Raw genomic sequence first — 15,681 nt, 5'->3', positions numbered from 1 at the left:
GACATCACCTTGCCGACAAAGAGCCGTGTAGTTAAAGCAATGGTTTTCCCAGTAGTGATGTATGGAAGTGAGAGCTGGACCATAAAGAAGGCTGATCGCCGAAGAATTGATGCTTTTGAATTGTGGTGCTGGAGGAGACACTTGAGAGCCCCATGAACTGCAAGAAGATCAAACCTATCCATTCTTAAGAAAATCAACCCTGAGTGCTCACTGGAAGGACAGATCCTGAAGCTGAGGCTCCAATACTTTGGCCACCTTATGAGAAGAGAAGATTCCCTGGAAAAGACCCTGATGTTGGGAAAGATTGAGGGCACAAGGAGAAGGGGACGACAGAGGATGAGACGGTTGTACTGTACAGTGTTCTCGAAGCTACCAACATGAGTCTGACCAAACTGCAGGAGGCAGTGGAAGACGGGAGTGCCTGGCGTGCTCTGGTCCATGGGGTCACGAAGAGTCGGATACGACTAAAAGACTAAACAGCAACAACAATTTTTTTAGAGTTCTGTGATTTCCAGATTTCTCCATTTAGCATATGTCTGTTGCAGTTTTGGGATCAAGATGGCTGGCTAGAAGACAGGAGCTGGCTAACCATAACATAGAGTCAATAAGGGAAGCTCAAAAGGCATGGTTACTCATATGAAAGACAACCAAAACTGTGACCATTACTTTTCGATTACTTCTCCTTTCTGTGCTCTTTCCAAGACTCTAGCTCAGGGGTGTCAAACTCAAATTCATCGGGGGCCGCATCAGCAGTTTGGTCACCCTCAAAGGGCCGGTTGTATCTGTAGGACTATGTGTCCACTCTTATCATAAATTATTGTCACTGCATTCAATTATTACTGTTTTTTGTAATAATGTAAGTAATAACTAGCTCTGAAAGCAGAAACATAGTCAGAATAATGGCAAGTAGATATTCAAATGTACAATTATTGTACAATTTATTGAAAAATGATTTTTGGTAACTGCACTGGGTGGTGGAGGCTCGCTAGGGTTTCATGCAGGACCTTTGCAGAGCTACTAGTACCTGGAGATGCTGGGGTCCTTCTGCATGCAGGACAGATGTTCTGCCAGTGAGCCACCACCCTTCTCCAAAGGGACTGGCTGAGGTTGACTCACTGGAGCTGCTCTCCTGGTTCCAGGGTTTAAGGGCCAGAAGTATAAAGCAGCATCCTATGTTTCTGAGGAGAGGGAGAGGGAGGGGAGGGGAGGAAGGGAGGAAGGAAGAAAAGAGGGAGTGGGAGGGAGAGAGGAAGGAAGGAAAGAGGGAAGAGAAAGAAGAGTAGGAAATAAGGAAGGGAATAAAGAAGGAAAGAAAAAGAAAGAGGGAGAGAAGACGGAAAGGGAGAAAGAAGGAAGGAAGTAGAGGGAAAGAAAGAATAAGAATGAGGGAGAGGAAGAAAGATGGGAAGGAAGAAGGAAGGAAGGAAGGAAGGAAGGAAGGAAGGAAGGAAGGAAGGAAGAAAGAAAGAAAAGAGGGAGCAGGAGGGAAAGAGGAAAGAAAGAGGTGAGAGAAAGAAGAGTAGGAAAGAAGGAATAAAGAAGGAAAGAAAAAGAAAGAGGGAGAGAAGACAGAGATAAAGAAGGAAGGAAGGAGAGGGAAAGAAAGAATAAGAACGAGAGAGAGGAAGGAAGGAAGGGAGGGGGGTCACCGCCTTGATTCAGCGCCAGAAAAGAGCACGAAGGGACCCAGGGGCAAAAAGCATTTCCTGTGACGCGTGAGGCAGCGGGTGTCCGTTTTAGGAGACGTGCGTAAAGCCTCAGAGTTGCACGTTTGTGAGGCTGAGCCGCTGCTGAGCTCACGTTCATGAGGCTGAGCCGCAGCAGGAGGAGGAGGAGGTGAGGCAAGAGGAGGAGGAGGAGGCGGCTTGCCGGGTCGGTGCCCGGCAGCGCCGTGTGGAGAGTCTCGAGCCTCTGGGACGCAGCAGTGCTCTGTAGCACTTTGAATCCTCCTCCTGCTGGGTTCTTTGTCTGTGCTTCAGCAGCAGCAGCAGCAGCAGCAGCAGCAGCAGCAGCAGCCGTTTCCAGGCGCCGAGCCGTGGCAGGAGGAGGAGGATTCAAAGTGCTACAGAGCACTGCTGTGTCGCAGAGGCTAGGGACTCTCCGTGCAGCACTGCCGGGCGCTGACCTGGCAAGCTGCCTCCTCCTTCTCCTGCTGTGGCTCGGGGCGCTCCACGCAGCGCTGCTCCGGCCACCTTTCTACCCCCCCGCCCCAGCTGTTTGTCGGCGCGGCGCTTCAGCAGCAAGGTCCCGCTGCTGGGTCCCGCTGGCTGGGGTGCTCGGTGGGCCACATGACGAGGTCTGGCGGGCCGGATTTGGCCCCCGGGCCTTGTGTTTGACACCCGTGCTCTAGCTACACTATCCTGCTGTAGCCAACTAGGATGCAGCTCCTACAACTTGTAAGTCCATGCCAGAATCCCAGGTGAATGCCAACTGGTAGGACACTGTTTTGGCTCAGTCCAACATTAGGGCCTAAACGGGTAAGTTACAAAGATTCTATAATTTGTGGAAAGTTACTTAGTTTTCATAGTTCTGACTTTGTATTTATTATCCTAAGCCAAGAATCTTAAAGGATCAGTGCTCACCTGGGGAAAATATGATTCAAAGTTTTATTTAAGAGATTCATCCCACCCTTCACCTTTCTTTCCTGGTTGTTTTACAATACCTCTTCCATTTGAGAAACATGGCTGGAGTCCTTTAAAAATGTTAAATCATTCATTGCCACAAACATTTTTCATAATAAGTATTATTTTAATTTTGCTGTGGGCACTTTGTTAACACTAGCGTTTCCAAGTTTGAGAATTAAATAATACAACAGGTTTCAGTTCAGTTTTCAAATGTTCTTTGTGAAGTACATATGTCATTTGAAAAACAAGCTTTAAAGTCTGCAGTTGGGGGGGAAACAGCAGAGGAAAAATCATGTCAGATAATACAAAGCCCTTATATGTGTAACAGCAGAAGGGAACCTTTTTCTGATGAGGGTCACATTCTCTCGGGTGTAATTTGTGGAGAACCACATGGTGAACCACCCCCTTATCCTCCTTCTGAAAAGCAGATCACCCTTGCTACAGGTCTGAACAGATAATTTGCAGAGGACTTTCCCCTTTCCACCACTCCATCCATTTGAGCCCCTCATTTCCCCCACCGGTCTAACAAATGCATGCCTGTTTGCATTTTGGCAGCGCTGCACCCTCATTTCCATTTGTCAGCCTTATTCATGCAGAGCATTTCATTAGCTGGCATGCCACAGCCAATAAGCAAATTTTATCATTGGTGGGCTGTTTTCGGGCTTTCCCTTTCCGAGGGCTTCCCCCTATTTTTGTAATGCTTCTGCAAACTCCAGCTCCTCCCTCTTGTGCCTGGATGGTGCCGTTTTGGTTAACATAAGCAATGGCACTTACATTTGAACAGCAGAAATAAGGGAACAACTGTACTTACATTATCGGCGAGTTGCTCTCTGAACGCAATAGAAAAGCTATCAATAGCTTTCCTACATATTTTCAGCTCCACTCCTTGTCTGAATAGGGAAGAATGCATACAAATCAGTATATTAAGAAAACCTAAAGAAAAATGCTGAACTGATTGGTATATTGAAAAACATATTCTAGGTATTGAACTTGATACTTTGAGTGGGCAAAAATTGGATAATGCCATCAACTATCTAAATTTCTCCTACTGAATAACATGTGACATTATAACTTCAAACACTGAAAGCTTAATTTAGTTGCATTACATTTAGTTAGATCATCCTCATTATGGTTTAAACTTGAGGGATGGGAATTGTTTTAGATAAGCACCCATTTGTTTTGTTCTAGTGTTCTTCCTATATACATAAAAATGTAAGGTTGTCATTGCATAGCGCCCATTGGAGGATTTGTAGTGCGTCATCACAATACTGGATTTGCATGAAGTCAGGGCGGGGCAGAGGAACAGAAGAGAAGGCAGGCTGAACAACAACAGCGGTCATGACATGGGAGTGAGCAGAGGGTCACAGAGGGAAACTGCTGCTTTAAACAACAGCAGAGGATGCGAAGCCCTCAGATATTCCACAGCATCTTCCCACAATCATGTATTTCATTCATGGTACCATGAGTTGTCTTCGACAAAATGTCTCAGATTCAATGTAGTACTTTATAAGAGGCATTTTATTAACAAGCAACTACTCATATTTGTACAACGTTCACCAACTGAACTTAAACCAGCAAGCTTGCTCTTAAGATTCTACTGCTCCTAATCTGCTGTAAGATTACTGTATCTCTAAAGATTCTACTAATCTTAAGAGATACAGTAACGTGGCTTCCGGCGAGCTGCGGACATCAAAGGAAGTGCGAGATAGCCTCTCGGGGAATCTCGAGCTTAACGGAGCGCTTTGAAGTCACGCAAAGGCTCTGCGGACTTCTAAAACCTCAGGGGGGGTTACCCTGAGGGTCGTGGCACCCAGCTGTGCCCAGCGTGCCCTCCTACGCCTGGTTTTTCTAGGTTTTTATAGCCTGGGAACCGGGCGTGGGATTGAGCTGCGGGCGCGAAAGGGGAGAGACCACTGGCTCCGTTAAGCGCAGTCTCTGGCTTCCGATGGTAAGCAGCAAGTTCTCTTAAATTATAAACAATCCGTGTCAAAAGACGGAGGAGATAATTGGTTACTGATTAGAGATCGGATTTGTGAAGCTGTGGGGCGCAAAAACGGGGCCCGTCCCAGCAGCGGGAGAAAATGGCGCAGTAAGAAAATCGGAGGAGCTGAGCTATGGAAAGTGAAACTGTCTGCCTGCGGAGTGAGTTTTGCAGAAGTCCTTGTTTATTTTGTAACAAGGCAAGTTTTGAGGGGTGAAAAGAATTACCTAAAGACTCTATATTGATACTTTGTCTCTATCTTGGTGGTGGATCTGCAAGTGATCTAGATACTTTGTATTATCTGCGCTCTAGCCCAGAAAATACGATCGGATTTGATCTGCCTGAAAGCTGTTTTAATATTGCTACAGCACTGAAGCAGGGGGAAGAGAAGGCTGACTTTTAAAACAATTACGAGTAGAGTATTTCCACACTAACTTCGAGCTTTGAAGGGGGGCCGATTTTGGATTGAGCCATCAAGAGGCTGAAGAGAGGGATTTACAGCTTTAGAAATGCAGATCTTGGGTCTTTACTCTTCCTAATTAGATACTGTGTATCATCTGTGCTTTAGCCCAGAAAATACGATCGGCTGTTTTAACACCGCTGTAGCATTGAAGGAGGGGGAGGAGAAGGCTGACTTCTAAAACAATTACGACTAGAGTATCTTCACACTAACTTTGAGCTCTGAAGGGGGGGCCAATCTTGGATTGAGCCATCAAGAGGCTGAAGAGGGGGATTTACAACTTTAGAAGTGTTGACCTGGGGTCTCTACTCTCCCTAATTAGATACTGTGTATTATCTGTGCTCTAGCCCAGAAAATACGATCGGCTTTGAGTTGTTTGAAAGCTGTTTAAATATTGCTGCAGCATTGAAGAAGGGGGAGGAGAAGGCTGACCTTTAAAACAATTATAAGTAGAGCATTCCTACACTAACTTTGAGCTCTGAAGGGGGGGCCGATCTTGGATTGAGCCATCAAGAGGCTGAAGAGGGGGATTTACAGCTTTAGAAATGCAGATCTGGGGTCTTTACTATCCCTAATTGGATTAAGCCTGCAAGTGGCTGAAGCTTTTAACTTGTTTTGGGTCTCATTGGATTCTATATGTGGATTAAGCCTGCAAGTGGCTGAAGAGTTGCGGGACTTGGCTTCTTTGTTTTAGGTCTTTGAAATTAAAGGTGAACTCAATTGAGTAAGAAGCGGAAAGGAGCTTATTAAGGAGGGACTGAGTTAAGGGGAATTGCAATCTGCAATCCTTCTATGTACTGAGAGTGGAAAAGTACTGAAAGAGGACTGAGAATTGATAGTATACCACCCAGTGGTGGAGAAGGGAATATACATACTCAGGAGTTGGGACAAAGTATAGCGCCATCTGGGGGTAAATTGGGTATTGCAGGAACTTGGGATTTTGAGCAGTACCCTCTAGTGGTGAGAAGGGGGATTTTCTTTGCTTTTTTTTTTGTTTGTTTGTTTTTGTTTCCCTCCTGAATAAAAATGGCAGGTAAAGAGGAAAAGAAGCCGGCAAGCACACCGAAAGACAGAAGAGGCTCTAAACAAGAAGAAGTTAAAGATCTAGAAGCTTTATGGCAAAAAATCAAAGATGAATTTAAACATAGTGAACAGCGAATGGATAAGAAATTGGGAGAGATTGACAAGAAGATTGAAGGAGCGGTGGGAGAGCTTTCGACTCAGATAAAAGATCTGTCAGTGAGATCCAAAACAATGGAAGATTCAATTAAGAAGACACAAAAAGAAGTAAAAGAGGTTAAAAAGGAAACGGATAAAGTGAAAGACAAAGTGAAAAAACTGGATAAGGCACATGAACAAATGCTTGACAATTTGGCATTGATAGAAATGAAACAAAGACAGTTGAATCTGAAATTGAGGGGTATTCCTGAAGAAACGGGAGAAGATATCAAATCGAGAATAATTGCTGAATTGGCAAAATGGATGGGAAAAACAGATGAAGAAGTGAGTCAGACAATTGTAAATGTATTTAGAATTAAGGTGAAATCTGCAAAGGCCAAAGCAAGGAAAGCACCTGGTGATTGTGTGGTGATATTCAATACAATGGAGATGAAAAATGAGATTTTAAGACTGAGTTTCACCAACAAGCTAATCATCAGTGGTAAGCCTATAATTGTGTTTAAAGAGATACCAGGAAGATTTTTGAAAAAACGCGACAATTATAAAGCAATGGTGGCCTTGCTTAAGAGAAATGGAATTCAACATAGATGGGAATACCCCGAAGGAATGATGTTTCATTATAAGGAGAAGAGACATGTGCTGACAAGTATACAGGATATCGGAAAATTCTTGAGGAAGTACGAAAATTTTTTGGGAGAGTTGGACCCAGAACTAGCTGTTCTGGCAGAAGTAACAGCGGAAGAGGAAGAAGACCCAAGACCACAAAGAAGGAGGAGAAAGAGAAGAGAGGAAGAAGAAGAAAAGGCAGAGGAAGAAGACCAAGATCAAGAGTCAGAGAGAGAGGAAGAAGAAGAAGAAGATAAGGATTTAAATAAAGAACCCGACCAAGTTTAGTAAAATAATTTTCTGCTCTTCCTGATAGTAGGAAGTAAAATGGCATTGAAGTTACATTCCTGGAACGTGAATGGCTTGAATAATAAGACTAAAAGGAATAAAATTGATCATGTTTTGAAGAAGAAGAATTTGGATATAATTTGTCTTCAGGAAACACATGTGGCAAAAAAACATAGTTATATTCTTAAAAATAAAAGGTTGGGTAAAGAGTTTATAAGTTCGATGGAAAAGAAAAAGAGAGGAGTGGTCTTGTATATAAAGGAGAAATTAGATCCGAAATTGATTTTTAAAGATGAAGAAGGAAGAATAATCGCGGCTCAAATATCGATTGAGGGAGAAAAAATGTTAGTGGTGGGAATCTATGCACCGAATGAAAATAAGGCTGAATTCTACAAGAATCTGGAGGAAAGGTTGATTGAATATATGGATCAAAAGATAATGCTTATGGGCGATTTCAATGGAGTGACAGTGCCAGAATTGGATAGGACCAAGAAAAGGAAGAATGAAGGTAAATTACCAAAATCCTTCTTTGAACTAGTAGAAAACCTGGGTCTAGTGGATATTTGGAGACTGAGGCACCCTACAACTAAACAATTTACATTCTTCTCAGAACCAAATCAGAGTTCGGGAAGGATAGATAACATGTGGATCTCCAAGGAACTAGTGCCCAGGGTGAGTAAAACAGAGATAATACCACGTACACTGTCAGACCATAACTCTATATTCATGGAATTGAAAAACAAAGACCAAAAGTCCTTCAGGTGGAGAATGAACGAAGATTTATTTGATGATAAAGAGGTGGTCTCGAAAGCTAAGAAGACCCTGAAAGACTATTTTCATTGGAATTTATACAAGGATACCGGACTGGATATGGTATGGGATGCAAGTAAAGCAGTGATGAGAGGCTTTCTAATACAGCAAAACAGTTTTCTGAAACGAAAGAAAGAAAGGAAGAAAGAAGAAATTTTGAAATGTCTCATGGAAAATGAGAAGAACCTGATTGATAAACCCGAGAATCAGCAAATAAAGAATAATATAAAGATGTTACAGACACAATTCTCCATGTTGATCAATCAGGAGATTGAGTGGAAAATAAAACAAATGAGACAAAGAAATTTCGAATCGGCGAATAAAACAGGAAAACTGTTGGCTTGGCAGTTAAGGAAACGTCAAAATCAGAACATAATAACTAAGATTAAAACAGAGGGAGGAACGACGGAAGATTCAAAGGAGATTAAGAAAACCTTTCAAAAATTCTATAAGGATTTGTATTGCAAAAAGAAAGAAGATGAGAAGAAGATCAGTGAGTATCTAGGAAAATATGGATTGAAACCAATTCCAGAAGAAGAGAGGAAAAAGCTAAATAACAGGATAACGACACAAGAATTACAACAAGCAATAGGGAGAATGAAACAAGGTAAAGCACCAGGACCAGATGGTTTAACGGCGAAATATTATAAAGTACTGAATGAACTGTTGGTTCCAGTTTTAGAGGAAATGATGAATGATATTCTGTTGGGGGGAAAGATCCCAAATACATGGAAAGAGGCATACATAACATTGATCCCAAAGCCGGATACGGATGGCTTAGAAGTCAAAAATTATAGACCAATCTCATTATTGAATAATGATTACAAACTCTTTGCAGATATAATGTCCAAGAGATTGAAAGAAGTTTTAAATCAAATAATACATAAGGATCAGGCTGGTTTTCTTCCTGGTAGACAGCTAAAGGATAATGTAAGACACATAATAGATGTAATAGAATATCTGGAGACCAAGATAGATAAACCAGCTGTCTTGATGTTTGTAGATGCTGAGAAAGCTTTTGACAATATATCTTGGCAATTCATGAAGAGGAATTTGGAATCAATGGTTGGGAAGAATACATTCGTGAATGGGATCGAGGCGATCTATTCAGAGCAAAAGGCAAGATTGATAATTAATAACACCCTAACAGAATATTTTGAAATCACAAAAGGAACTAGACAGGGTTGCCCTTTATCACCGTTATTGTTCATCATGGTCCTGGAAATATTATTGATCAGATTAAGAGACCTATCTACAATTAGAGGTATTAAGGTAGGTGCAAAGCAATTTAAAGTGAAAGCCTTCGCAGATGATTTAGTTTTAACATTGGAAAATCCAAAGGAAAGTGTTGCAGAAGCTATAGAAGTAATGGAGAAATTTGGTCAATTGGCAGGATTCAAATTAAATAGACAAAAAACCAAGGTTATGGCAATGAATATGTCGAAAGAAGAAAAACAGGAATTACAGTTAAAACATGGACTCGACGTGGCTAAAAAGGTAAAATATTTGGGAATATGGATGACAGCAAAGAATATTAATCTTTACAGTGATAATTACGAACAAGTATGGAAGGAAATAAAGAAAGACCTGGAAAGATGGACTAATATGAAAATGTCATTCTTAGGAAGAATTGCAACAATAAAAATGAATGTATTACCTAAGATGTTATTCCTATTTCAAACTATACCTGTGGTTAAAGGTACGAGGCAATTCCAAGAGTGGCAAAAGATTTTATCAAGATTTGTCTGGCAGGGGAGAAAACCTAGAATAAAACATAAGATTTTGGTAGATAAGAAAGAAAGAGGTGGATTCGCCCTGCCAGACTTGAGACTTTATTACGAAGCGTCCTGTATCTGTTGGATAAAAGAATGGATAACTCTAGAGAATACGGACTTGTTAGATTTGGAAGGTTTTAACAATAGATTTGGATGGCATGCATATTTATGTTATGACAAAAAGAAATCACATACCGGGTTTACGAATCATGTGATAAGAAGATCTCTGTACGAGGTGTGGGAAAGAAATAAAAGGCTGTTAGAGACTAAAACACCCTGGTGGGTCTCACCAGCAGAGGTATTAACAGTTAAGAAAGTAAATATGGAAAAGAGGCGGGCCACGTATGAGGAAATCTTGACGAAAACTGAAAAAGGATGGAGTTTAAAACCTTTTGAGGACATTAAAGGAGTGTTAACAGGATGGATAGAATACCATCAAATAAATGATGTGCTTAAAGAAGATAGAAAAATAGGTTTTGAGGATAAAAGATCCAAATTTCAAATAGAAGTGCTAGAAGGGCCATTCCGTGAAAAATGAGCCTGATAAGAAAAAAATTATTTTTAAAATATACTTATTTTACTTATAGTTTCATTAACTAAACATATTAAAGTTCAATATTCCAAAGAAAAAAAGAATTTAAAATTATTTTTTTCATGAGAAATTTGAGCTTGAAGTTTCAGTATCACTTTTCTGATTGTGTAGCTTAATTTTGTTCATTTAGGTTGGCATTATTTTTTAAAGATAAACAAAAATTGTGGTTGTCATTGTTGGTATATTATTAAAGTGAAGAACTTTGTCTACACATTGGACTTGAAATTTTTTAAATAGGTAAGTTATTTCTATTTTATTTTTATTATTGAATGGGATGCTGTTTCAGTGTCCCACCCGTGACAGCAAAAGGTACAAAAGTTTATTTTGTGATAAAACTAATTTATAGGTTATGTTTGTTTTATTGTGGGAGTATGTATTAGAGTATAACACACCTATCAATAATAAAAATGCAGTTAATTAATGTAAACACCATGAAATTTTAATAATTCTTTTTCTGTCCCACCCGTGACAGTTTTCAACTTGTTTTACTGTTGTAGCTTGAGTTAGTGATTTCAGCAAGTGATTTCAGCTCTCTGCAGACAGGAGACAGATTCCTCATGTAACAATTCTTTATTCTGGCAAACAAGACTGAGGGACTGAGGAGAGGGGAACTAGCTAGAAAGGGATACATTTTGGAGGGAACAATCTCAAGCAACCACAAAGCTGCCTTTTGGTGGAAACCAATAAGACTAAGGAGCCAAATGCAGCTGCTTGAATGAACCAATAGTAGCTGTTCCTTCTGGAACATAAAGGCAGTTACCGTTACTTTACCCTAATGCGAATACATACAGTAATACAGATAATATAACCTTTGAATCAATACACAAAATGGGAAAGACTACATCTGCAGAACGTATGAGAATGGTGAATGCAAAAAGTGTGTACTTAATTTGCACACCCTAATTGATGAAGACTTAAACATGTCGTCTGAGATTTTCTGGAAGCAATGGAAAGATGACTGTTCTAGCCGGCCTAAGGTTTTTGAAGCAAAAGGAACCATAGAAGAAGCTGTCAATGAGCTACAAAATCAATTTAGTAAATTTAAGAAGCACTTCTTTGTAAAGTGATTACAAACTAAAGCTTTCAAAAATATGAAAGACACAGTAGCTGATGATGAGGTGATTCTTCAAGTGGATTTTGCTGAAAACTATTTGGCAACATCGCAAGATGAAATCCAAAGTGCACACTGGACCCACAACCAAATCACAGTATTTACAGGTTGTGCTTGGACTCAAGGCAAAGTACGTTCTTTTGCCGTGGTTTCGGATCACTTAACCCACGACAAATACTCAGTATATGCATGCATAAAAGCCATAATTGAAGAACTTAAGAATTTAACAGACTGACAAAGGTCAAAATCTATTCTGACGGATGTGCTGGTCAGTTCAAAAATAAGTACACACTGTCCAATCTGTGTTTTATGCCTGAAGACTTTGGTGTTGATGGGGAATGGTTTTTTTTTTGCTACATCCCACGGCAAGGGTGTCGTGGATGGGATTGGTGGATTAACTAAGCAAGCAGTTTGGAATGCAGTAAAACAAAGGAGAGTAGTAATCAATTCAGCCTCAGATTTTGTTAAATGTGCTGAAAAAGCAGTACCGAGAGTGAAGTTTGTCCTTTTAACACCTACTGATATCAGTGCAAATATGGCGATGCTAGACGAGCGCTGGACTTTGGTGAGGAAGATTCCAAACGTGCAGTCCAACCGTTTTTTTAAAGCTAAAGACAAAAGAAGTTTAGTTTATGGACCTTCTTTTCAAAAGTCCACCCACGTAGTCTTCACAGAACTGTTCAAGTTAAAAGTTTCTGATGTTTACAGAGATTCTGAAAGTGACACAGAAAAACAAGATGGTGTAGCAAGTTGTACAAATGAAACAGATGTGCCGGTGGTTGGATTGAAGCCGTTCGTTGATGGAGTGACTATTGGGACATATGTTTTAGTTGAATTTGAAACAACTACAAAAAGACAAAGAACCAGGCCTACTAAATATAGATATGCTGCAATATGCCAAAGTAATGTTGAAGATGATGGAGAAGTCAAGGTGATGTGTATGCGAGCAGTTAACAATTCTGGAAAGCTGTTTCAAGTTGATGAAAAAGACATATCATATGTGCAGTTTGAACATATTCTTAGTATCTTACCCCAACCTAATGTTAAACGAGTCAGAAGGAACATTTTTTATGAATTTACTGAAAATGTAGATGTGTTTGAAAGTGGTTGATTGGCCCAGAGATGGACTAGAAGAAAATATTTTTTAAAATCGATTTTAATTTTAGTAAATACAACATTATACTTTGTAGGCTATGGTAGATAGTAAGTGTAGTAATAGCAAAAGGTTTTTTGTAATTATTCCATTTTTAACAACCTTAATTGTATGTTAAATCAAGTGTATGCCAGACGCGTCCCACCCGTGACATTTCATTGTCCCACCCGTGACAGCATTTTTTCCTTAATTTTGTATCATTAAATTTCTTAACCTAAATTTCTGATTGCATAGTTGTAACCAATAAACATTGATTTAAACAGATATGCTGAGTTTATAATTGATTCACCTCCGAACTCACAGAGTTTTTCCATAAATCAAACTTATCTCAAGCTCCATGTCCTTTTTTGTCCCACCCGTGACAATACTTTAACATTTAATAAAATTGTCAAAAATATCCATAAAAAAATTAAAAATTAGTAAAATGTTCAGTATCTTATTAAGAACATAGTTCAAATTTTGGTTGTTAATTTTTATGTATATTTACATTCTTACGCATGTGTGAATACCAAAAAACATGGTCCAAGTGTCCCACCCGTGACAATGGAATGGCCCAGAAGGCAAAACAAAGCTTTTGACAAAGATGTATGATCTGTTGTTGGAGTGGTATACAAAAGATGAGTTGACAAAAGAAGTGATGATTAAATGGGCAAAAGATTTGGGGCATAATATTGAATATGATGCGTGGTTGAAACTATGGAATCAAACTTTAAGATTTACAGCATGTACTGCCTTGAAAGAAAATGTATATAAGATGATGTACAGATGGTATTTAACTCCAGTTAAGTTAGCTAAAATGTATAGAATGAGTGATAAAAGTTGCTGGAAATGTAAAGAGAAAGATGGTGAATTTTATCATATGTGGTGGACATGCGAAAAAGTTAAAAGATTTTGGGAAAGTTTATATAATGAATTGAAAAAGATGTTTAGATATACCTTCCCAAAAAAACCAGAAGCATTTTTGTTAGGAATAATAGGAGGAGAGATTAGAAAAGAAGATCAAACACTGTTTATGTATGCAACAACCGCGGCTAGGACTTTGTTAGCCCAAAAATGGAAACTACAGGAATTACCTACAATTGTGGAGTGGCAGATAAAAATGATGGACTATGCTGAACTTGCTAGATTGACATGCAAGATTCGTGACCAGGGGGAGACAAGGTTTCAAAAGGACTGGAGTAAATATGTGGACTATATGGAGAAAAACTGTAGATCATTAAAAACTCTCGCAGGATTAAAATAAACCTTACGAATTGACCAATATGTTAAAAAAGGAACTGCAAAAAAGGGAATTAACAAGAAAACCGCATGAAGGGAGGGGGGGAAGTCATAGCTCGGCGGAGCAAGGTAAAAGATGTGAATATAAGATTTTGTATAAAAGATTGGTTTTGTTAATTTGTTGAATTTGGAAAATCGGAATAAAATGTATTTAAAAAAAAAAAAAAAGAGATACAGTAACGTATCAGCATGGGGTGTGTGTGCAAAGAAGGCTGCAGAGTAGGAGAGAGGAAGACATGAATATGGGGGTGCCCTAGTGTAGTAATGTGGGGGGAGGGGAATGGCAAGGGCTTGGCGAGTTAAGTGAGCAGGGGCACAGTTCCTAGGAAGTAGTATCAGGGAAAAATAATTTCATAACAGTAAAAATGGCTTGGCCTTTTGGTTAGGATTATATGAAAACATTCACTATGCTTAAACAGCACAGCTGCAGCAAACCAATCTGTAACAGAGAGAGCACCAAGTATTGTGGCTTAATAATGTCCGATTTCAGTGGAGTCAATGAGCTTAAAGTCATATACCAAGTTAAATCGTAGTCATAAAGATACTTACTTGTATTTTGCTGTTATTTTCTCAAATGCATCCAGAATAACATCAGTTTCTCTGACACGGCTGGCAACCTTCTTCGTGTCTTTGGAACCCCAAACCTTTATCAACTCTGGCTCAGCATCTGAATCTAAATAAATGGTGTTTTTGAAGCAGCTTTTGATATTGTAGGTCTCAGCCAACCCTCAAAATTTATGATTTAAAATGCCTCAAAATTGCACCAACTTTTAATAGAAGAAATAAAATCCATAAATGTCAGCATTATAAAACATTGTCTTTCAGTTGTGGAATTGAAGACTGCACGGTAGCACTAACAAACAATGATAACACTTATTGTTTCATATATTGGCAGGCAAAATAGTGACCATTAGGCCTTCTAATAGGCAATGGTCTGATAATATGAGCCAGTGTGGCATAGTGGTTAGAGCGTCAGACTATGATCTGGGTGACTCTCAGCCAAACCTACCTCACAAGGTTGTTGTGGGGATTAAATTATGAGTTGGTGGGGAACCATGAATACCATCTTGAGCTACCACTATCAGGGTAAGTGCCCTAATTTGAAAATTCCTGTACAGTGGAGTGAGTGGCAAGCTCTCCATGGATCACCTCCACTGTAAGCACAAACTCTTTCTCACCTGAGTAATCTGTCTCAATCTCTGGTGAACAAGCCACTTTCTGCTTCTTGTGGCATTCAGCACTCATAATAGGCATCTGTCAAATAAAAATGCATACATTTAAATGCTTTTATTTTGAAATTTATGATCACATTAGGCAGGAGCAGCAGCTATGAAGTTTGTCTGAACTCACACCCTTTCAATGTGGTTCTGGCTAGTTCTGACCAAGGCATGTTGAGCAAATACAAGGAAATAGTGTCAAGAGGACACTTGCCCATTTGCAACAGCCCTTAATTTAAACACACATAAACTGCACCAGTGAAAGCACCACCGTGAAAAAAATACTGGAAACTAAAATATAGGAAGCACTGTAAAGGTAAAGGAACCCCTGACCATTAGGTCCAGTCGTGACTGACTCTGGGGTTGTGGCGCTCATCTCGTGTTATTGGCCAAGGGAGCCAGCATACAGCTTCCAGGTCATGTGGCCAGCATGACAAAGCCGCTTCTGGCGAACCAGAGCAGCACATGGAAATGCTGTTTACCTTCCCGCTGTAGCAGTACCTATTTATCTACTTGCACTTTGACGTGCTTTCGAACTGCTAGGTTGGCAAGAGCTGGGACCGAGCAATAGGAGCTCACCCCGTTGTGGGGGTTCGAACCACCGACC

At 40.0% G+C, this 15,681-nt stretch overlaps 1 protein-coding gene across 1 annotated transcript in view; it reads right to left on the bottom strand.

The window, feature by feature from the left end:
* Positions 1–15,681, bottom strand: part of CENPU (centromere protein U) — a 29,763-nt gene that overhangs the window by 6,294 nt on the left and 7,788 nt on the right. The window contains exons 7-9 of the mRNA XM_088661048.1: positions 15,036–15,111; positions 14,407–14,530; positions 3,436–3,514 (exon numbers count right to left, since the gene is read on the bottom strand). Of these exons, the coding sequence (XP_088517174.1) occupies positions 3,436–3,514; positions 14,407–14,530; positions 15,036–15,111 (279 nt within the window). The remainder of the gene's footprint in view (positions 1–3,435; positions 3,515–14,406; positions 14,531–15,035; positions 15,112–15,681) is intronic.

The sequence above is a fragment of the Zootoca vivipara genome, chromosome Z1, assembly GCF_965207765.1.
Source record: "Zootoca vivipara chromosome Z1, rZooViv2.hap1.1, whole genome shotgun sequence".
NCBI classification, from domain to species: Eukaryota; Metazoa; Chordata; class Lepidosauria; order Squamata; family Lacertidae; genus Zootoca; species Zootoca vivipara.
This window is presented reverse-complemented; position numbering and strand designations above follow the sequence as displayed.